The 23,947-nt window shown below is 40.6% G+C and overlaps 1 protein-coding gene across 4 annotated transcripts in view; it reads right to left on the minus strand.

Annotated features, from left to right (window-relative positions):
- CDK5RAP2 (CDK5 regulatory subunit associated protein 2) overlaps nt 1–23,947 on the minus strand; it is a 72,596-nt gene that overhangs the window by 13,031 nt on the left and 35,618 nt on the right. For 2 of the 4 annotated variants that reach the window (XM_042052365.1, XM_042052368.1), the window contains 11 exons: nt 23,665–23,760; nt 23,016–23,063; nt 22,223–22,410; nt 19,601–20,063; nt 16,652–16,916; nt 15,171–15,287; nt 12,424–13,021; nt 10,615–10,847; nt 8,434–8,482; nt 6,913–7,097; nt 5,652–5,777 (listed from right to left, as the gene is read on the minus strand). In XM_042052365.1, the coding sequence (XP_041908299.1) occupies nt 5,652–5,777; nt 6,913–7,097; nt 8,434–8,482; nt 10,615–10,847; nt 12,424–13,021; nt 15,171–15,287; nt 16,652–16,916; nt 19,601–20,063; nt 22,223–22,410; nt 23,016–23,063; nt 23,665–23,760 (2,368 nt within the window). Of the gene's footprint in view, nt 1–5,651; nt 5,778–6,912; nt 7,098–8,433; nt 8,483–10,614; nt 10,848–12,423; nt 13,022–15,170; nt 15,288–16,651; nt 16,917–19,599; nt 20,064–22,222; nt 22,411–23,015; nt 23,064–23,664; nt 23,761–23,947 lie in introns of all 4 variants that reach the window. The other 2 variants (XM_042052366.1, XM_042052367.1) reach the window with 2 other exon arrangements.

The following is a 23,947-nucleotide window of genomic DNA, read 5'->3' on the forward strand; positions in this document are numbered from 1 at the left end:
CTAAAATTGCAGAATTATCCCTGGCAGTCTTTACCTATCAGCTAAAATCCCAACAGGACAAAACGCAGGAGTATTTTGTGACATTGCTATGATTTGAGAAGAAAATTGTAGGAGGGTGTCATGGGTTAGCAAGCATAGTCCCGGAAGTGATGTTCTCGCAAAGGGGTGCTTACAGCTTCCTCTGGGACCTGACAGAACCTATCAGCGGCCAGTTTGAATATAGACAATTCTCTAAACCACTTAAATTGTGACCGCCTCTGTGATCCACACTTAAGAATAGACAACCCCTCCCCACAGCCCTCTCTCGTTTCCAGTGCTGGCACAGGTGGCTGCGGGCCCCGTGTGGGGGCCAGCGGGCCCGGCCAGGCCCTGCTCGGGCCAGGCCGGGCCGGACCACGGCCATCCTGGAGCCGATGGGCCCTGTTCCACTCACGGAACCCCCCACAGCCCTGCTCTGGGCAGCTGGAGCAGCCCAGCTCCCCCTCTCCAGTGCGGCCAAGATTCAGCTGAAGCTGCCCTGCTGTCCGGCAAAGATCATGTGAGCAACAGCGATAAGCCACATTCCAGCTGCAAGGCCTGGGTGAGATTAACCCTTTTAGTGCTGTGAAGAGCTGAAAACCTGAGGGAGAAGAAAGAGGAGATGCTTAAAGCTGAAATTCTGTTGTAAGGCTATGATGTATCAGAGTACCCGTTGTAATTTCATGAAGATACGGGGGGTGGAGCGTTCAACTCGTGAGCAAAAGCACCTGCGCTGAGATAGGCAGATGCTGACGCAGCTGTAATTTCATGAGAAGTTTGAACAGGGAGAGATGGAAGCGATGAGGACTTTTGCTCCAAATGGAAAAGGAGAAGACCTCAGTTCCTAGAGATGCTCCCAGAGATAGTCCTAGAGATGAAGATAAGGAGGACCCTTTGCTCCCAGGGAAGGAGAAGGGCCTCTGTTCTTAGAGATGAAACGCTCCCAGAGATGGGTGAAGAGAACTTTTGTTTCTGAACGGCTCAACCTTAAAATTGTACCCCAGTAATTCAAGAGTGGACCCTTGAAAGCAGTTGTGGGAAAAGCTGCAAGTCGGGGGAAGGGACTCACATGCGAGCAGAGAACCAACCTGGGCGGCTGGCTCGTGATAATTTCTCCATAGCATGGGCAAGAGAGACTCCTCTTCCTAAATGGACTGAACAAGGTTATTATGGAAGTGGTAAACAGACTGAACATCTCAAGGGTTGTCTTTTTACATTGTCAGTGGGAGAAGGGAGAAAGGTGGGGGGAGGAGGAGAGCTCTGAAGGTGTGGTATGAATTTTTTTTTTTCTTTTTTTAGGTCTGTTAATAAACTTCTTTATATTCTTTCAAGTTTGGTGCCTGCTTTGCGTTCCTCCTAGTTCTTATCTCACAGAAGGTAAACAGTAACGAGTATTTTGAACCAAACCACTACAGAGGGTTTACCATGTATTTTAGTCTTGCACTGCTCATACTCCATTGTATTTAGTGAGAGAACAATGAGATTCTACCAGCTAATCCACAGGGGTTAATGCAGGGAGGCTTGTAAATAGTCTGGTGATAGATCTGTTACCACACAGGCAAGAGCATAAGGCTAGAGTCACTGTCTTGGCCTCAGATTACAAACTCCGAACCCATTTATGATCACAGGGATGAAAATTTATCCCTCTTAAATCTGCATTTCTAAAATTGAGTAACTGAGCCAGTCTTGATCAACCATCAGCAGCCATGGGGAGGAACAGGCCCCTCCAAAGCTCAACTCACCCCGTGTCTCCTGTCCTCACATCTCTGAGGATGAGATCCTCTGTCCTCTAAGAGCTGAATTTCCCTCCAGTACCTCCACAAGAAGCTCTGGGTAACTGGCACGAATTAAATGTCTGACTCTGACAAACATAAGGGTGATGAATCCTGCTCTGAGGATCTTACTGCACTAGTCAAGTGAATCTAAGTATTAAATCCTGTATCCAGCAAGCTAAATGCCAGCCCAGGCAATCCTCAATGCATTGTATTCGTGCTAGTCATCCCCCAGTGATGTGCACTGGTGCAGCACAGCCTAGAAAGTGCCACATCCCACGCTCAAGGTGCTGCCTCTGAAATGCAAGTCAAGTAATTGTTATTGCCCTTTGTAACCTTCTCATAGTCAGTAAAACACTTCAGGACCAACCAGAATTAAAAGTATTTTTCAGCTGATTGGTTATCCCAGTATCTCCCACGCTTAAAGCCTGAGATAAGTACATGAGTGTCAACTATTTGGTTAATAGAGAAATAACCAGCTGGCAAAAAAAATTAGCTGAATGTATGAGGAGGATGCCTTTCAGCTCTGGCAGTTCAATTCAATTTGATGTGCTGCACTTCCTCTGAGTAATCTCATTTTATTGTAATCCCAATTGAAGCTTTTACTAACACTACCTAACTGGGATGTACTGTGCCATGATACAAACCTCTTGTCACTGCTGAAAGACTCAAAGGCTCTTGAAGCCTGGCACTAATGGCATTTTACTATCTATATGTTAAAGAGTTGAGGCAGCTATGTGAACTCAAAAGGCTCTCTCCTTTCAGACTGTAACAAAGCAATCCAAGTTGAAGTGGCAAGGCTTGATGGTCTCATCTTGATTCTAATTTAATTTATTGCCCATCACCCAACTTTATCCTATTTGAAAAGTTATGCTATCCCAGTTCTACTGAAAGGCTTTAGAATATAACTATTAGTTATCATACATAATAAGGGATAATGCAGAGCCAGTGGTAATAGGGCCACAATCCCACAATTTGACCCACTATTGAGACTACTACTTCTGTGCAGAGCCCTGCTGACATCAATTACTCTCTCCATAGAGGCAAAGGTCTATCTAACCAGAGGGAAGTGGAGCATCAAGGCCCACAGCTGCAATACACTTGAGTTTTCATTCTGTTTTGTTCTGAAAAAGTGCATGCTAAGGAAACATACCTTGAAGGTTTCAAAGGAAACCCTGACTGAAAGAAAGGCACTATTGAAAATCACAGCAATGAGGAAGGAAATATTCACTCCCAGGCAAAGCAAAATAAAGGCACTCAAAAGCTCAAGAGAAGTCTGAGTAGAAACAACAGCTACTTGTGGGTTAAAAAGAGCAAACAAACCCCCTTTTAATGTTAACTGCTGTTAATAACATTTGAAACCTAGGACACTCAAAATTAAACCTTTGATTTTATTTTGAAGCCTAACATTTGAAATGATTGAAGCAATTATTTTAGTTCTACTTGCACTGCAAGCCTCAGCTCTACAGGAGTGATGTAGTCATTACCAGCATTGAGTCATTCATAGGATACTGGAAGCCCAGAGGCATTTAAATACTTAAAGAATCTAAATATTAAAAATAACATGGCAGAAACAGTAGGCAGATGTGTGTATATACATCCATACAATATTTATCAGACAAGAATAAATCTATGCAATAACTTTTGTTGAACAAACAATTCAGTATCATGAATTTAGCAGGCTGCCATCAACAATTAAGTATGTTACAATGTGGCCTTGTGTTTTAAAGGAAAACAAACTAAGGACATCCAGTTAAAAGCAAAAATGTTGAATTCAAGTCACAGAATGGTTTGGGTTGGAAGGGACCTTAAAGGTTCAATTAGTTCCAATCTCCTGCCATGGGCAGGGACACTTTCCACTATCCCAGGTTGCTCCAAGCCCTGTCCAACCTGGCCTTGGACACTTCCAGGGATCCAGGGGCAGCCACAGCTTCTCTGGGCACCCTTTGCCAGAGCCTTACCACCCTCATACGGAACAATTTCTTCCTGATATCCAATCTTAACCTGCCCTCCTTCAGCTTAAGGCCATTCCAATGTGCCCTTGTGAATCCTCTCAGCTTCACTTAGGAATTTCTTTTCACACTGTAAGTCAAAGAAAGGTCATCTATCAGGAAAAAGGAGCATCACTAGCAAGAGAGCATGTGCATATCTGATAGCATGAAAGAGATCTTTGATACAGAGAGCAACAAGAACTGAAAGAACACAGCAACAAAAAGGAGCTGTTCTAACAGCAGTTGCTTTTTTCCTTTACTTTTCCAAATTTCTCCTGCACGCACTGGTAGACGTGCTAAGGCAACAAGAAGACAGATGGAAGGCGTAAGACAGTTTATAAAGAAAATTTACTTTCACTGCATTAATGGATGCCCTTGCCAGAATCTTTATGAAGCTGTAAAGGAGTTGGAAGTGTTTCAGTGTGGTTATTTCATGAACACAGAATGCCTTTCCAGCAGTGTAAATACTTCATGAATGAAATGGATGCTTTTTATCCACCTTTCCATCACTGTAAATTATCCCTGAAAGCAAACTGCCATGTGCAGGTTGCCTCCATTTAAACAACAACAGAAATGGATCATGGGGATGACGTAAAACATAATGAATCTAATGTCAATACCAGTAAAATTGAGGAAAAGGAAAGTATGTCTGTATTTATTACTTGCTTCCAGAATGAGTAATATTGTATATTAATCAATTGTCCTATGGGGGAAAAGGTGGGAAGGAGAGTGAAGCAAAGTGTAGGAAAATACAGGGATGGGGTGCTTCAAAAGGTGCTCCAAAAGCATCTTTAGTGAAAGTTGCCTACTTGTGAAAAGTTTTAAATCTGCCTCAGAATTTGGCTTTCAGACATGCTGAACACCAGCAACAGAGAGCAGTGACTCCAAACCTGCATAACTATTTTTAGTGGTTTTCATCCACTGCTTTATATTAGAGTTTGGAATAAAAACCAACTCTATGCTAAATTTTCCATCAGTTGTTGTTGTGTATTTCTCGTTAAAAACTCACCATGGCATTTTGTGTGGGACACATTTATCCCAGAAATCAATGACAGGCTGGACACCATGGCCTCAGCTCTGTCTCACAGATATTTTGTCCCTGTGTGTGAACACAAGCTGGCTTTAAAGCAGTCACAGAATTCCAGAAAAGGCATCTCCAACAGTCCTGTTAGCAGTGCTGTACTGACCACCCTAAGGATACACAGAGCAGGTGCAGGAAAGCTAATTCCACACAATTCCTACTTTGGATCAACAGCAGCATAATTTAGAGCAAAGCACTTCCTTCTTCATTCATACTGGGCCCCACTGCAATCATATTGATAAAATGGGCTTCCTCTCCAGCAACTGACCCTGGTTGGACATGGCAGACAATTCAAAGAGGGTGACATCCTAAAATACAGGAACATTCCAATAATAATGATAGCCCAAAGGCACTAGAAAAAAAATGGAAAAAAAAGCAGACTGTTTACTGGTAACAGAACTAGAAGGGTCTTTCAATTCTCTGTAAGAAATTCAACCACGAGATCATCAAATGTCATAAAACTACCTGACAGTCCTGTTCTCTGAGCAATCTGTGCAAGTGCAGATTTGAGGCTCTGTGCTGCACATGTATCCCATGAAAGATTTGTGCTCAGCACTGGGTACAATTCCAGCAATGGACTCTGCCTTTATGCCACTCCACAGCAGTGTGGGAAAGCTGTGTCTCTGACAGAGTTCAAGATGGAGCAGGACTCAGAGAAAGGCACATCATTTACCAACTGGAAGAGGTGAGGTTATTCAAAAAAGCAAACAAAACCTTTCCAGTGGCATGTGATCCCTCGGGCTCTCAGCAGGAAAGATGGATCCAGTTTCTCATTAAATGAATTCTTACCTTGATCTAGTTCCTTGTCTGTAACTTGTCTCTCAAGCTGCTTCCTCAGTCTCTCATTAGTTTTTATTGAGTATTCTAAACGCTGTCTCAGGATTCTAATTTCTTGCAGATGCTCCATTAATAACTCTAAATAAAGCAAGAGACCACTTCTTATTTAGAGCAGATGATTGTGTTCTTTTACACTATGTCCTCTTGTCAAATCTAATGAGTGTTAATCCTAAAAGATGACACAGAGCTGTTAAAAATGGCAGCTATTAAATACCTGACTCCACAACACTCTCTTCCTGTACAGTACTCAAACCATGCATTCAGTGACAACTCCTACTCTACATTCTAACTTAAACAATGGTCCTGAGTTTTAAGTCTCTTCAAATTTCTTCTTCCTACAAAAGTGGAATAGATAACAATTTTATCTGCTTAAACATTCCCTGTACTGAGGAAAGAATCCAAAGTTCTGCAATGCAGCTCCACATTCCGGCTCGACAAACCACCAGCAAGCATTTTTCCTTACAACAATAGGAAGCTCCCACAGTAACTCCAGAGAAATTTGACTTTGACTTACACAACACACTCCACAATAAATAAACCTGTTGTAGCAAGTTTCAATATTATACCTTTTCCTTCTTGCTTTGCCATTCTACCGTTTTTCTTTCATTGGCTGCAAGTTTCATCCTTCCTCAGGAGCCGATCTGTTCTACCTGTCACTGTGTGATGTGTCAGTTTATCCATGTCACACACTCCTGGTTTACTCTGCAGTATTTCTCCCTGAACAGGATGTGCCAGCTCAGCTATTAAATTTTCATTGCTCCCGATAAAGTACTGCAAGCATCACTTGTTTTTAGTGGAACTATCCAGGTCAAACACGACACCACTTATTAATTATGCAGCACTTAACAATTCTCAAGGAAACACAACACTGGCTTCTATAAAATTGGAAAATCTTTCCTTTTCCACATAATAATCTCTTGACAATTGTCTATTTTCACCTTATAAGTTGTCTATTTAAAGAGTGTCTGGAGCACTGCAAAAGCTGGTAGCCTAAAACAACAAGGACACAAACTAACACACTTTATATTGCCTCAAACAGGGTAGTTCAGATGGTTGCCATCTCTGTGTGCCTTATCACTGAAATTGCAATGATTATGTGAGGAACTGGAAAGCTGAGGCAGACAAACATTCTTCATTATTTCTTAATTAGCTCCCTTGTGTGTTATTTACAGCTTATCCCAATATCCAAATTCTTCAGTGGGAAAAATATTACCTGGAGGAAACTTGCTTGGCAGAAGTGGCAGTGTGCTGTGCTGGCCTTCCAGGTCATGCCTGTGCTCAGGTGAGCCAAGAGGAGACTTCTCTGACAAATCAAAGTCAGACGAGCTATGAACAACAGACGGCACAGGTGATTCACCCTGAAGACGCTGGTACATGGTGGCATTCTTCTCATTATCCCTTTTGTGCCAAACAAAATGGTTTAAAAGTTATTTTATGACTTTGGAAAGTGTGAACAGAGGGTGGCAAATTTACACCAATTTACAGGTAAATTTATGTGACAGGGCATGAGAAACTACTACACATCAGAGGTTGCATCAAGACTGAAATTCAGAGCTCACTGAAGTCAGCAGGAGTAATCAGTGGCCCTCCAGCCTACTTTGTATTTTCTAGCACCAGGCAGTCACCTTTGTGTTCAGGGGACCTCAAGCTGTCTTGGACAGGATTCAAGGTACTGAGGATTTCTGTAGCACAGAAGAATCCCAAACTGGCATAAAACCAACATACGCAGCACAACAGCACCTGCTATCTTCACCTTCAGCTTCAGGGTGCTCTGAGAATAAACTTCAGCAGTGCTGCACTTCAGTGACCCTGAGCCAGCCCAAAAGGCCATGGGGACACACGGGGTGGGACTGTACACCCTGGCAGCTGCACCAGGATAATGTCTGAGCATGCACCACAGTGGGTTATGGACATGTTTTGTTTGTTCATGAAAGGAACAATCCTGGTAGCACAATGTTTCTCCTTCAGTATCTCACCTGCTTGGTGAGAAGTGGGGAAAAAAGCCTCAGTCTGTTTTCAATGGGTATTTGTCCTGGGTTGCAGTGTATTCTATTCCCATCCTCATGAGCTGTTGAAATCAGGTGGGGCAGTGTTCCCTTGCCTCCTCCCCCCGGACTATCTTCTGTTAATGGCCCATCAATGCTCTGCCCATGACTCACAGATAACTCCCTCCGGACCATCTTCTGTTACTGAGCCCATCAACGCCCGGCCTCATCACTCATCATCCCATTGTGAGATGCTCCACCCAGAGGGAGGAACCAAGCATCCCATCCTGGATATAATCTGAGATTCCCAACACCACAGACACCCTTTCCACTGGATTTCCAGAGGACAGGAGCTACACAGCCACCACTGGACCTTCTGAGGAAGAGCAGCCCCTTTCTGCAGGATCACCGCTTCAACAGAACCACATCCAGCACTTCAGGAGGACTGCAGCCACCCTTTTATCGGACTGCTACCACCACCCTGACCTACAGGGTGTCAGGCTGTATCCTGACTGTCAGTTTAAATCAGTGGTTTCTGCTTTTAATTTTTTTAATTTCCCTCTTAAATTGTTATTCTGACTTGGTGCCTCCCACTGGTTTGTTTTCAAACTAATACAGTATTTTATTAACAAAATGGGTATTAATAAGCAAAGCCCTGCCAAACAGCGAAACATGCTACAAAACATGGAGTATCCTTATCAACTTATGAAACAACCATATTTTTGCTACACATTCAGTTGTACTCTTACCTTTGAGCTAATTCATAAAGTATAGTGACTTCTGTACCTATTGATTCTCCTGCAAAGCAGAAACAGCTGATTAAAAACACGTACTGAGAATTACAATTTTTCTCCTCCATCTTACTCTATTTAAATACAGAGTGCTAAATTAATGAGAAATTAGAGAAATCAACAGATACTAACACACTTTGTATTAGTGTCAAATGCTGTACATGGCAGAACTATTTATAGCCCAGCAACAAAGCAATAGCTTGCTCTGGAACTCACAAAAAAAAATTATCAGGGACCACAGGTGCCAGATTTTACAGCCTTGGTGTTTTAATTAGCATACCAATTTGAAATAATTGCGCTATATGGCAAAAGGATTACAGGCACATGATGTTACTTCTCCAATAACATTTATATAGAAACAATTCCATTGCACTTGGATTTTTTGTGCTTGTTTTGGAGTCAGGTTAACCAGTTATCCTTAATGAAGGAGCACACACAGGATTTTGTCTGCAACATTCTCTGTGGAATTGCGTGTGAGCACAGACACAATTCAGTGCAAGAGATCTGGACTCAGACACTAATTTGAATAAGAAAACAAGAGTTTTGTGGTGTCACCTTCGCTCCCCAGATTTTAAAATTTTTGTGCAATTAAGCAAAAGTGGCAGGGAAGAGTTGCACAGCTGAAATTTCAGGGGAATGAACTGAAGGTCAGGATGGAAATGTAGAGAGACAGCTGTTCATGCTTCTTTACAGTCAATTCTTAGTAGACTGGATATTCTTTACAACCCTACAAACATCATTTTACTTTAATGTGCGATTCAATGCAATACCATTGTGTTAGATATATTGAATTGTCTCAGTTGTCAGTGACTTTTCATAGTATACAGGATACCATCTGTTGGTTTAAAGGCATTTAATGTTTATTCACTACAGTCTTCCCATTTGCAATTCAAGGAATCTCTGTAGCCACCGAAATTGTTGAACACACTCAATCTTTTACTACCCTGCTATGACACAAGGCTGTAATACCTTCTTCTCATATACAGCTGCTTTATATGAGCAATCAAAACTGCAACATCCTGCCACGATCTGTAATGAAAGGCAGAACACAGATCAAGCTATGACTGGGCCCCAAATGGGGCTGAACTAAGGTAGCTCCCAGAGCCAATTCCAGGAGGATGTGAGGGTCAGGTTCCTATCTCAGGCACCTCAAGTATTTTGCTGGAGATGTCACCCCTGCAGCTGACATCTGTGAAGGATTGCTGGTTGTTTGGGTCAGCAAGAGCAACACTTGTGATGCCAGGAAAAGGTCTTTCTTGCTGTTACTTGCAACAGCATCCCTTTTCTATCACTTTCCTGCTAACTTTCTTTAAACTATAGAAAGCAATATGCAGGTAATACTCTTCCTTCAAGTGACAAATGTCAATTGTGATGCTCATTTTCCAAAACATGGTTGTATTTTACCTCTCTTACGAAAGGCAGTGTACATTTCTCCACCAGCCAGACTAGCAGGCAGCCCAATGCAGGTCCATTAGGAAAATCATTGCGTAATTTAAGTTGGAAAAGACATCTTAGATCATTGAGTCCAACTGTTACCCCAGCACTGCCAGGCCCAGCACTAACTCAAGTCCCCAGGTGTCTTCAACAGTCAGCTGGGCCATTCCCTGAAACAGGAAACCCTGAAGCCACTTGTAACAAAACTTTTATATAACTACTGTATTTTGGACAATTAAAATATGCTTGTGTTGAGATGACCCCAAATAGCAGGCATCAATAAAGAGTACAGCTACAAAAGTCAAGGAGTAATGGCCATAAACTAAAACACAAGAAGTTCCACCTCAACATGAGGAAAAACTTCTTTACGTTGAGGGTGGAACAGGTGCCTAGGGATGGTGTGGAATCTCCCTCTCGGGAGACATTCCAAACCCACATGGACACGTTCCTGTGGCACCTGCTCCAGGTGACCCTGCCTTGGTAGGGGCTTGGACTGGATGATCTCCAGAGGTCCCTTCCAATTCTGTGATTCTTTGCGATTCTTGTTGAATCATAATAATTTTACCTTCCATGACACTCCTCCCAATAAACCATCTTAAAGTAACCAACAGCAAGGAAGGTTTCCCTTTCACCAAGTACATAAAATCCTTCCCATTTCAAAGGCATTAATCTATCTGACAACAAGCACAAAATACTGCTGCTCACCATAGAGGAATTTCATTTCCAGTTTCTCAAACAACAGCACACTTTGGTTCAGTTGCTCACGGAAGCCTTCAGCAACATAGTAATCAACATCACTGGCCTGGAGCAGCTCCTCAAAGGCCTTCACCAGGCTGGTGAGATGCTCATGGTAGGTGACACAGCCATAGCGGATCTCCTTGATTTGTTGGCATTGGAAGGACAGTTCCCGAACTTGTGAATGAACTAATGAATCGTATCTGAGAAAATGAAATTAGCTGTAAAGCAATTGTCTGGCCATAAATGACATTTAAATACAAATTAAAAGGGAATTAGACTTATATTCCTAAACTATAACTTTATGTGGCTCAATTTGCTTTTAAAATGCTTTTAACAGCCACAACGGGAGATGTATTATCTCTGACTGTGTAGTTTGGTATATAGGGATTATTCTCCTTCACTTAGCTGCATCATTTATAAAATGGGCCAAAACTAATGGGATGACTTGATGGCCTGCTTGGAAAGAACATGGATGGCAGCAGAGGTGCCAAATTAAACTAAGTAAGAGTGAATACATGTAAAGAATTTTCAAGAATACATGTATTTTTCCTGACTGGTTGGGGATTATTTTTAGTTTGGTGTTTTGTGGTTTTCTTAACTCCCCATGGAAGCAGACAGCTGTCCCTTCTCTGAAACTTTATGTATTTCCTGCTAAAACAATATTGGACTTTCTGAACTGATGGTTTCACCCAGTCTGAAAATTCTGCACATCTCTGCATGTGTACTGCAAGAGACAATGACAACCACTGTGGTGCCCAAACTCCGGTACTCCACAAGCCAGGATATAAATTTCAACTCAGATCAATTGAATTTATTTATTGAATTTATACTTGCAAATACAGACATCCCCTTTGTACTGCCACTGTCTGTACCACAGGTAGAGTTCTTTCTCCAGAATCATCCATTAGTGGGAAGAAAAGGAGAGAGGATGTTAAAAGATGCAGGGAATCAAACAAAATCTATGGTGGTGTGGGTTGTTATAGCATTTTTACTGTCATTTGTATAGGAAGAGATGTGTAACTCATTTTGGTGTCTGTCACTTGTGACTCATGATGTTGTCCAAGACAGTGGCCATAAAAACCTCACGGTGCTCCACAGGGCCTCATTCCTTAATTTACAGTTAGATCTTCCTTTGTAAAATGGATGAGGTATATTTTCAAGGCATGTAAATTTATATAGAGTCTGTAACACCACTGTATTTTACAACAGTAAGACTCAGAGATATACAATAGTCCATGTTGGCAGTTGCTCAATGTCTCCAAATATTTCTACTCAATTTGGAAGAAAGGCACAAGGCTGAATGCCTTTCTTTGTTACAATTTCTGATATTCCACAGGCCCCCCAGGACAGTATCAATATTTAAAAAGGAGAAAAGGCAAGTGGATGTTAAAAAAAGGCTCACTCTTTTGATCCCCCATCGTATGTTTGCTATTTGTACATATGTAGCCAAAATGCTCCCCCAAATCTCATACAAAATCCAAGACTGATACTTTTCAGCCTCCCATAAATGATTTTCCAGCTTATAAGCTTATGCTATAAAATTTCATTCATTATTTTTTATATTTATCTCCTCTCACATCCTTCACATGAATTTATCAGTTTTATACTAAGGGGGTCTTTTAACAAAACGTTTCAGTTCCTTTATGTTAATGTTAGCAAAATCTAGCCTTTACTGTAACAACACTTGTGAATAAAATTATCTTCATATCACCTTCCTATGCTATCTGGTATTGCTGTGTACAAAAGGGAACCTCAAACAGCAGCAGTTTTACTCACTTGGATGGTGATGTTGCTCTCAGACTATTTTGAAGAGGATACACTTCATCAAGATGCATATTCAGAACTTGCTCTTTGTCAAGTTCTGCCTCATTGGCCAACAGTAGTTCCTCAAGGTTCTGTGCTGCCCATGTATCAGGTGCTTCCAAAGACTCAGAATCCCTATTTTTGGTGTGGATCTCATAATCCAGCTGACGGACACCAGAGGATGTCTGGACTCCTTCCATAGCTGTATCTTGCACTTGTGTGACAAACCCTCCCACAGGCAGGGCTGTTTCACTCACAACTCCATTGAAAACACCACTGAACAAGAGCTGGTCAGAGCTCTGCAGCTGCAGCAGGAACTTTTTGTACTTTTCAAGCTCAGACTGCATAATCTTAACTCTATGTTTCAATTCTTCTATATCCTCTGTGGCTTCACAGCCATCAAGTGCATCTATTCTTGCTCCACTCCCTCGGCGAGCAAGCAGGCACTTGGAGCCTGAATGTGCAGGGGCTGAGACAATGTCCTTGTGTCCCATGCAATAAAACTCTTCATCCACCTCTTTTAATGAACTCTGGATATTTCCATTGCTAATGTTATGATGATTTTGCATTTCTGAAAAACAGGAGGCCTGTGTGTGAATATTAATATTTCTTTATCTGACATTCTGTTCTTAACAGCACTAGAATGAATTAATTTAATTCTATAATAGCAGAATCAAAATGTAGGTAATTACAAGTTATACATTATTAGTTTGGGACTTTTGACCTCTTTCTGTGATTTGCCATTAATTCAATTTGCACATCAAGTATTTCAAACCCTTTATTACCTTTCAAATAAACAACATTCAAAATACACCCACTTCCTCTTCCCAAATGACTGAAAATTCCTTTTGCCATATGCTCTCCTGAATCAGACACTGATCAAGCCCAGACCTTTCCAGGCACAAAGATAACCTCAAACATGAGGCAAAGGAGACTCTGACTTCACATGGCTCCTCCTAAAGCTTCTAATTAAATATTCTTCTTCTCCCCACTTTAAAAATCTATACAAAACCAATTGGAGCATAAAGTCAGTGGAATTTTAAAAAGATTATCAACAAAATAGTCAGATTTGAAAAGGAGGCTATAATAACTTCTTTTTAAAAGGTGTTCTAAACAAACCCCACTAAAGTGTTTGGTGTTAAAGGTTTTACTGGCACACAGTTGATATGAACATCACATTCCTCAGGTGACTTTGCCATCTCTAAGTAATGCAATCACCTCAGATTCAGCCCAATAAGACATATATTCCCACATATAATCCATGTTTATAGTTCTGTGTATGTTGAGGGCTGTATGTGTAAGTAGCTAGCAAAATGACTATTTTCTAGTTACCAGTAAATTAAATTTTCCCCTTCTATTAGTTCTGCAAAAGATCACTATGAATTAGAACTCCCCTTTTGGGAGCCAATTCATTGATCTTTCAGACAGGTTGTAATACTTTCAGATTGGTTTCCATGGAGAATTTGAATGCCCTGGTTCAAGCTGTAAATCAGTACAAAAACTCAGATGGAACAGCTCTGTATGAAACACCAAGACCAAGAACAAGAGAATAAAAATAAATATTACCTAAAAGCTGGAATAAAATGAAGCTGTGATTCTGGGATATCAACACTGCCCAGAGAAGCTGTGGCTGCCTCTTCCCTGGAATGTCTGAGGCCAGGTTGGGCTTGGAGCCACCTGGGATAGTGGAAGGGGTCCCTGCCCATGGCAGGGGTGGAACGGGATGAGTTTTAAGGTCCCTTTCAACTCAAACCAGAGATCAAGGCCAGAGGATGTTTGCTGCACTCCACTCATTTTGTGTGGCATTCCAAAGGAAGGAGATGCTTCCAAGAAAGTGCCCAGGTATGAATTCCAGAGGACACAATAAGGGAATGCAACACCTCATTCATTAACTTCTGCTGCAGTAACACAGATGGCAAAAAACCCAAGCACCGGGTGAACTCTCAAACTCTGAAATCCTGATTCCATGCATCATTCCAGATAACAAACAGAGAAAATAAAAACAGATATTAATGAAGAAATATTTCAGATCAAAGCACTGGCTATAGTTTTTAACGACACAGTGCCCTTTAATTAAAGGAGAACTAATGAGCTTTGTGCACAGGTCCACACCCCCAAAGGGTGTGCACATTGAGCAGGACTCTGCACACCAAAGGATTACATAATTGGCCATATCCTCTGCACTCTCCAGTGTTATTCAGGTTATTCAAGCCCTCCCAAAAAAGACTAATGGATGATGCAGAAACATGGAAGACACAGCACCAAGCCTATTTACATTTTCATTAAACTATTCCATTAGGTTTCAGCCTACTTGAATGCCTTCAAATAATTCAGATAAGCAAAATTCTATCATTCAGTTGCTTCATTCCAATAGTTCAGAACTAGATGCAGAAGCAGTAACAAACGTTTAATTCAGAGAGGAGTTCAGAAGTGAGGACATTAGCAACAGAGATCAGAGTCAGGCATACAACTCATTATTTTTACAGGAAGCCAGACTCATAAATCCCTGCAGCCCTTCTGAAAGCACAACCCTGAAAGACCAACTTGGATTCTTGGAGCAATTAATCCATAGCAGCTAAGAAAACCAGTTTTAAAACCCACAAATAACAGCAAAGGAGATGATTACCTGAAGCAATTTACAATTTTGCACAACTGAGAAGAAACTAAAGTTTTTTAATTTCCTTTTTTTTTTTAAATTATGTACGATATAAATGCTCCACCTTGATAGTTTTGCTGATTTTTGTCCTTTACATGTTTATTCTTGGTCCCTGTACCTGGATCAACACCTTGCAACTCCACCTGGGTCTCAGTATTATCCAGTTTGAGCAATGAGTCAACTGGAGAACAGTGGGGAAAGGTAAAACAGAAATCAGTAAGAGACTGAAAAAAAGTAAGTGATGATAGTTAAAAAACAAAACCAAACTAAACACAACCAACCAAACCAATAAATAAAATTGAAAAAGCAAAAAACCCCTCACCTTACAAATACAAACCTGGTTCTCTGACAACTTGGAACAGGAAAATCTTTCTTGATAATATGAGTACCTTTAAATACTTGAACTAATTATATGGGTAACTACTAATAATTAATTGCAAAGGCTCCTACAAACAAATGAAGATAAACATTTGTAGGTCCCCTTTGTAATGTAACAGTATATCAATCTCTAGTGCATTTTTAAATGTTCTCTGTTAAGCTTAGAGAAAGGCTTAAAAGTTTCTCCAATCTGAGCACTGATGATAAACCAACCTCCTGCAATCACTGCAGCAAGTCTCAGAATCATCAAGTGTGCAGCACACCTGTTATCCAAGGGAAAAAAATCAGAGTGGAAAAGACATCACAGGACTGCAGCTTCTGATTCCTTCCAGGATCAAATTCAGAAATACTGTCCTTCTCAGGATTCTCCATGGGTTTTTCACCTACTGGAATTAATTGCCCCAGTCCCATCACCTTGAGTATTTACAATAAATTGTACCATATCTGTGTCTTACCACAACAATGTTATTATTAACAACAGTCTCTGCAACCTCTGGGTCTGACAGTGGCTCACCTGCCACTCGACTGAGTCTTATTTTTATATTTACTCTCCCTCACCTATCCTTCACACCTCTATCAGTTTTTAATGAAACTGCTAAGTGCATTTTTATTTTTTTACCACCCCAAATCTTTATCTAATACCCATTGCTCTCTGTTTTACAATTTGTCATACTTAGCTGATCCCAATATTTTGTCAACAACTGAGTTCAAATTAACCCAGCCACAGTGGGAACAGATACGGATGACTTGACTGATCAGTGAAATATTGGAAAAGTTTAATTATCTGGCATAAACAAAACCAGGATTTTTATACTCTCGTCTCCATTACAGACACTTTTCATTAAACTTGGCATCTTATTAAGGAAATTGTTCATTTACCTAAACATTGATATATGTGTGCACATGCAAGCACCCTGTGATCTGCCATTTATTACAGACTTTATGCCACATGTACACAGCAGGTTTTTTCCACAAAAAACTGGTTTATATCTTAGTAGCAAACAGGAATAAAAAAGGTGTTTTTGTAAGATCTACACGTATTTGTCTACTCAAGAAAACTCATAAAGATTAAGCGGCATTGCAGCTATATAAAGATGATCTGGGTTTACTTTCTGCTGCCACTCTTCCAGGCAGTACCACAAGTAACCAGATTTGCTCTTTATTTACCTCTCCCTGATATGTTTCCCTGTGCAGGCTCCTCTGGAAGGTTTTCAGCTCCAGACTCATTCAGTAACTCTCCATCAGGTTGTGCCTGAAATGGTTTGGTTTGTACTTCACAGGCTCTCAGACCTTCATCAGGTGCCCTGGAACAATGCTGTGGTTCTGCAGCTGATTTCTGCACCCAGGAGCTCAAAGGCACATTTCCTAATGGTCTGTGGGATCTTAAGAGCACAGGCAGACGTGACTTCTTGGGTAAGGAAGCAGAGTCAGCCTGAAAAAGGCATGGAAGAAAATGGGGAGTTAGTGGCTCGTGTGTAACAGTCAAGCGTAGGAAAAATAAAAATTTTCCTGTAAAATCAGTCAACTGTCATGTTAGTTTTGAAAATGAAATTGCAATACCCTTTGCTACATGAGAAATAAATATTCAGAGAGGCAAAAAACCATTCCACTGGTATAATTTTCTGTAAGTCCCAGCTGTTCATGCATCCACAACCTTCCAGCTCCTGAAGCAGGACAGTAAATCCAGCAGTGACTACCAAAGGCTTTTAACCACCAGGAGTATTAATTAGCTCTGGATTTGTGGATGCCTTAGGAAAACAGTTCCTCACCCACACTGACCTCTCTAACTGCTACTTCCTACTGTCATTTATATCATAAATGTCTGCCAGCCCAGAAACTGTTCCCTTAAAACACTTTTTTTTTTTTAAAGTTGAGGATCCTCCTCATTTTTCAACAGCTCCTAAGTTTACTTTTCTTTCTTCCTTTAGTCTCCACCCAACAGGCCCTACTTCCATAGCTTTGAGAAAACCAGCATAACTTTGCATCAGCCACAGAGGACATTTATTCTGACACAGAGAAATTCTTTATGAACAAAACCAGTTTCTTCACAGATCCACTCCATAAATTGCTTCTGGAGGATTCCCATTTCCTGCTGTAACAGACATTCCGTCACTGGAGCTGGGGGAAGTTACATTTCTTAAGTCACTACATTTTAGCCTCTCACCTTTGGAAGACTCTGCACAAAACAAATGTTCCTTGTTTAAACCACACACCATAAAACAGTGCTGTCCCCAAAAAGATAAAAAGCATGCCATGTGTTGATGAGAGTTACGGAATTGTATGTAATGATAATAAAAACCAATAATGGCATGTTCAGATAGATTTAGTTTATAATTTTGTTGTTCATTTGCTCCACCAGTGCTGTTAAGTCCCCTAATTTCTTTCACCACCCAATGTATTCTGAAATGCCTTTCCACATTCACTTCTCAGCAATTATAGTCTTTACACAATTTAAAATCATAAAAAGCAAGTTCCATTTTCCTAATGCCATCCTCAATTCCTTTTGTACATATATGAGTACAGTATCCTTCACAGGCTGCAAAATAAATCCAGAACTTCCAGCTAACTGAACTGCATTAATAAACATGGAACCATTTCCAGCTGTCTCAGGGCTGTGGCACAGACACATTTGTCACCCAGATTACCCAAAGGCCACTTCAGCTGGCTACATCAAATTATTTATAAAAGCCATTCCAAAGCTAAAGATACAGTGCATTAGTCCAAACAAGAAAGCTTTTAAAGCAACTGATTCAAGGGCTGCATTGAGGTTGCCACTGATTAAACCAGAGAGGAATCTGGAAAATGGTGACTCAGAACAGTAAACTGAAACTCAGGGAAAACAGGAACTTGAGAAATAAAAAGAAAATTGCACAAAGAATCAGCAAATCACAGAATGGTTTGGGTTGGAAGGGACCTTCAAGCTCATCTCGTTCCACCCCCTGCCATGGGCAGGGACACTTTCCACTATCCCAAGCTGCTCCAAGCCCCGTCCAACCTGGCCTTGGACACCTGCAGGGATCCAGGGGCAGCCACAGCTTCTCTGGGCAACCTGTGCCAAGGCCTCACTGCCCTCACAGGGAAGAATTTTTTCTTAATATTCCATCTTTCTTAATATCCCAGTACCTTGCCCTCCTTCATCTTAAGGCCATTCCCCCTTGTCCTGTCACTTCGTGCCCAGAACTAAACTTTATCAACATCCCTTCATTTACAAGCCACTTTCTTCAGAAAAACGAATCCAAGAGGAACAAGCCAGAATAAAAATGAACTGCTCCTAATTGCTACCTCTCAGAAATCTCCTGATCACTAAAGTTATGGAAACCACTCTTTGCAGAAGGTGCTACAACACTCCCTATTAGCAGTGCACAAAATCAAAAGCAATACTCCCCCCTTTGTCCCCTCCACAGGAGCCAATATCTTCAAAGAGTTTTCAACTTCACTTCTGTCACTGTTGCTGAAACAATACGCAGGAACTCTTTAGCAGACACTGGTTTCCCACCTCTTTGTTTGGGATCACAGACTGCCTGCAGACAGAAGGCTTCAAAACTCATCTGGCACAAGCACACCCTGTCTGCACTCCCAGAACAGACTCTGCGCACTCAGGTCCCGAACAAACACAACAAACTGCCCCCTTTTCACAGGGCACTCCTGGCCACACTTCTCAGAAAGCAAGACACAATGACAGGATGTTAATAAAAGCTTAAAATTAAGATTTGAGTTCGTGGAAGTTTCCCACTGACCCCTCCACAGCCTGCTCCCAGACACGATGCAAATCTGGAATTTTCTAGAACGCTTTTGCCATTTAGACTTCATCAGTTCCGAATGCTCTGGTTCTGTACATTATGAACAAGAAACACAGACTCTCCTCCTTTCCAAAAGCTGTAATATTTACGAGTACGTGGTCCCAGGGAGGATTGAAATTCAATAAATTAACGTTCTAAATCACGTTGGAGATGAAGCACTCTGAACATTAAGAACAATTATCTAAAATATATTTGGCTTACATCTCTTTTCGTAATATCAAAAATCATACAAAAGCAAGATATAGTATTAGAAATTAAACATATTTTTCCCTTTTATACATCTATTCCCTAAGTTCAAAAAAGAGAGTAAACTTACTTCATTTGTTCTAGTAAAAGAAAGTCTTTCATGCTCTTCACTCTTCTTATACACATTTTCTTGCTGATGTTCTGCTTCTGCATTTAATTTTGAATATTTTGGCTTTTCTTCTGAGGCTCCTTTTTTGCCTTCATGTTTGACTCTCATGACATTACTCTCTAAAGTCATTGTTTGTGTAGCTGCATCTTTCAATTCCACTTTCAACAGCTGAATCTCCTTTTTAATCTGTGGCACTGCATCTGGATAAAGCTTCTCTTCCCCATCAAAAGTTGATTTCAATTCTACTCGATGCTTTAAGAATTTAGTGACCTGCTTGAAATGTTTGAGTTCAGCTCTTAGTTGAATAATCATTTGCCTAAGATCTTTTTCATCCTTTTTCTCTATATCTTCACTTGAACATTCTTCCTCTGTCGTGTTCAGATGATCTAACAGTTCATTTACAATTTTCATTTGTTCTTGTCTGCTGCACTCAGGAAAGAGGAGAGAAAAGGCATGAATTTAGATTTTTATTTAAGCAAACAAAAATACCTTCCAATAAACCCTTCTGCTGTGTTGTGACATATCTGAAATTCCCAGAAGGTTCCATTTTACTCACTAATGAATTATTCACTAACTGAGTTTTTGGAACCTTTTTTCAACATGAACGATACCATAAATTGCCTCATCATGGCTTTTCTCCTATTTAACACAGAAATATAAGAAATATGAATGGATTCTCAAAAAAGTTTACTCTCTATCTTAAAAGTTAATTTATACCAAAACCACACCAGACTAGACCATATTATCATAGATTATCCCAAGTTGGAAGGGAGCCACAAGGACCATCTAAGTGCAACTCCCGGCCCTGATGTTGAGTTCTTGTGAACGTCTATCACTCCATGTATTTCTAATGGAACAGGGAAGATGAAAAATGAGAAAACAGCCAAAAAGCCTGCAAAACCAGCTCATTAGAGACCACAAACTGCCCCATGGATAACTAGCAGCTCATGGACAGCAGTTTGGAAAGCAATGCTTTAAGAGAAACTGAAGCCAAATAAGAGGCATTTAAAGCACAAGCAAGCTCTGAAATTCTACAGACAATTTCATGTATCTAATAGAGAGCTGTTTGTGCCATTAAACATATAAACCAGAGTTTTAAACAACTGCATTTGTATAGTTTAGCATTTGAAATGGTAGAAGCTAACTAGGCTTTTTATAGCTTCCTCTGGCATCTAATGATATTAGTGAGAATTCAGTTATGCAAAGCACAAGCTCATCACCCATCAGCCTGGTCATTTATACTTGAACACAGGAAAAATCACACACTAGAGTGGTGAAGATGATGGTGCTAGAATTACTCATTAGCCAACTTTTAAGTAAAGATAACAAATAAACAATGCTCTCTCTTTATTTCTAAGGGAGTTGTATCTCCTCATTCACCACTAACTACTCCTCTGACAACTCGGGCCATTTATGCCTGTTGGGAGAGTTTTAAATAGTAATGGGAAAACACAGAATTGCCTGAATGAAGCCAAGTGCAGCATGGTGACCACAGAAACCACGGTTTGACTTGTGTAACTCCACGGGATATTCTGCTCCCAGTGCTGACAGGCACTGGAAAAGTCACATAATTCTGTACATAATCAGTACAGTGACCACAAAAGGAACTAGAGAAGAAAAAGAAACTATAGAATAAGGAAAGGAACATGAGAATTATCTACACCAAAGCTCTAACTCAGTTCTCAACCAGGAGATTAAGTCGTGTAAGCACGAAACTGGGGGAAATCAGTCAGGGTGTGTGGGTTTCCCGTACAGGTTTTTCTTGCTTGGCATCGTCCAGTTCCTAAGGAAATGAGCATTTCAGCTGGGAATTGATCAAATCACAGTGTAACACACACACCCCAATCCACCCACCCACCACCCACACTTGAAATCCACTGGTGCCAGTAGGGCTTGTACAGATTTAGGTCCCCAAGAGTTTTCTCCTGCATGAAAAGTGACCCAAGAACTTAGAACATAGTTCAGGCAGTCCTACATGCGGTTGCACTGCATGAACCCATTAGTCAAGTGCAGGACATTGGCCCCAACTCCCTCAACTGAGAGGCAGCAAACCCCTGCCCAGGCAGTCCAGGTGGAATAGTGAAGGGCATTCAGTGTACAGCACCGTCCATTCAAAATGATCCCTCTAAAAAGTCACTGTAACTCCAATTCCTCCATCCTTAGATCCTTTTACATACTGTTTTTACAGCAGTAAAATGTGGTCCCTTCCACCACACCATCTTTCACTGGCCTGTACTCTCAGATATTCTGGTTTTTTAAAGAAAAATACCAGCTACTATCAACTAAGCCCTTTAACTCTGTTAGACCCCATCCTGGAAACAATCAGTCCCTGCAGTAAAGCTCCATGGATCAGTAACTTTGGAGAGTTTCTTTCTTGCAATGGGTTTTTCTTAAGAGTTTCTACTGATAGTATGTTTCCTAATTACTTAATTGCATGATAGACTAAAATGGCTCTGAAGGTGCCTTGCCAATCTCTCAGGTAAATTAGACAGTGCCATTATCTAAATTCACTTTAGCAAAATTACTTTATTCTCTTCTCAAATAGAAATACTGTCAAAAGCAGTGCATATCCCTCATACTTACGTAGAGTCCAGCACAGATGTTCTATTTTCTCTTAGAAGAGATGTGAGCAAGTTCTCTTCTGTTTCATGTTCACTCATTCCTGTTCTGCCCAAGTGTTTGCCAGTTGTATCATGCTCAAACTGAGGCTTAATTGGACTCCTATAATGTCTGTCTTTGCAGAAACTCTCTGAATAGCCTGATGGAGTTATCTGTTAAAAAATTGCAAACACTGTCTTATTACACAGGTATGTAATGTTCTGTTGAATTCAGCAGGGCTGTAATCTTTCTGTAATCAGGTTCTGTAATTCCTGATGCTCTTTATCTGCATTAAGAAGCATCCACAGACATTTTGCTGACTATTTATTAATAGAAAAACTAATTAACATCTATTTCATATGATTAATTCATAGTGATCAGTTGTTTAGTAAGGAGCGAGAAGATATCCCTGAAGGTCTTTAGCTAACAAGAGGTATGAAACTTCTGGAATGTTGCCTGCAGACTGCAGCTAACAATTTTGTTAGCTCAGCTTTGAATCATCTGTATTTACAGTACAGATTCTGTCCTGGGATCTTCAGATTCAAGCCCTGATGGCTGGGACAGGACAAACTTGGAAGCATTTACAAGCTGCAACTTTCTGTATAAAACATCATGGATGTGTCCTAGGGAATTTCTACCTGGGATCTCTACAGTCATTCAAACCCCAATAAAAAAATCAAAATCTGTATCAATCACATGAGAATTCAGTCTGGGCCCATTTGTGTACAGTTCCCATCAGCAACAAGAGCCAAAAGAATCTTTACAACACATCATTTACCTGTTTATCCACCTCACAGGGAAAGTCCAAAGAGACTTGAAGGCACACCTGGTAAACAGAGAAACACAGAAATGACAGATTTCATACAGCAGAATAACATCATTCTGCAACATTGCAAACCAATTTGGAACCTGAATTATTTTATGATTCCATGATGTTTTATCTTACATCGATTAGATTGAGAGGACAGCAGATTCATGTTTGTATGAAAATGCAGTTTACAATTTACCCACATATCAAGCATTTCAACCCTAAAGAAGGATCTGCAGGATTTTTTTCCTCAATCACAGCAAGTGAATCTCATACAATTTGTACTCCAGGCCTGACTGCAATGGAGGCAGGAAATCAACCTGTGTGAATGTAAAGAAACACAATTTCAAGGGACTCTCTATCATCCCCATCCAGGGGGACTGAGTACTCAAACAACAGGAAACAAGGTCCACAATGGAAGCAATCTTGAATGCAAAACCAACAGAAAAATACAGGAAAAAGATTTCAGAAGCTCTTTAGGATAACAATTAGTTGAAAGCAAAATCAGATACCAAGAAAGGTGTATTTTGTTTGGAAAAGACTTTAAGAAAATAAAGACATTTTAAAGGCATGCAGAGAAGGGAGCACTGTAACATAATGTACTCCGAGCAGATCGTACCTGATTGACCCTCTCACAACACTGACTGTTCTGCATCTTCCTGTCACTGTTACCATCTTCAGGCTGCATCACAGGCTCCTCTGTTGTTTCAAGACACTACATAAAGTATGGAATGATGTGAAAATGTATCACAAAAAAAATACTGTGATATGAAACATGCATAAGTAAGTCAGTGATATGTCTTAAAAGAAAAACAAAAAAAGCCTGTAATACAAAGTAACAAACACTGAATTAGATTCCTTCAACAAGATCAAAGAAAATTAATATAAACCCCAGGAATGAC

Source organism: Corvus kubaryi, unplaced genomic scaffold (assembly GCF_017639235.1).
Source record: "Corvus kubaryi isolate FWS band 111438036 unplaced genomic scaffold, C.kubaryi_AGA036_p1.0 78, whole genome shotgun sequence".
Taxonomy (NCBI): Eukaryota; Metazoa; Chordata; class Aves; order Passeriformes; family Corvidae; genus Corvus; species Corvus kubaryi.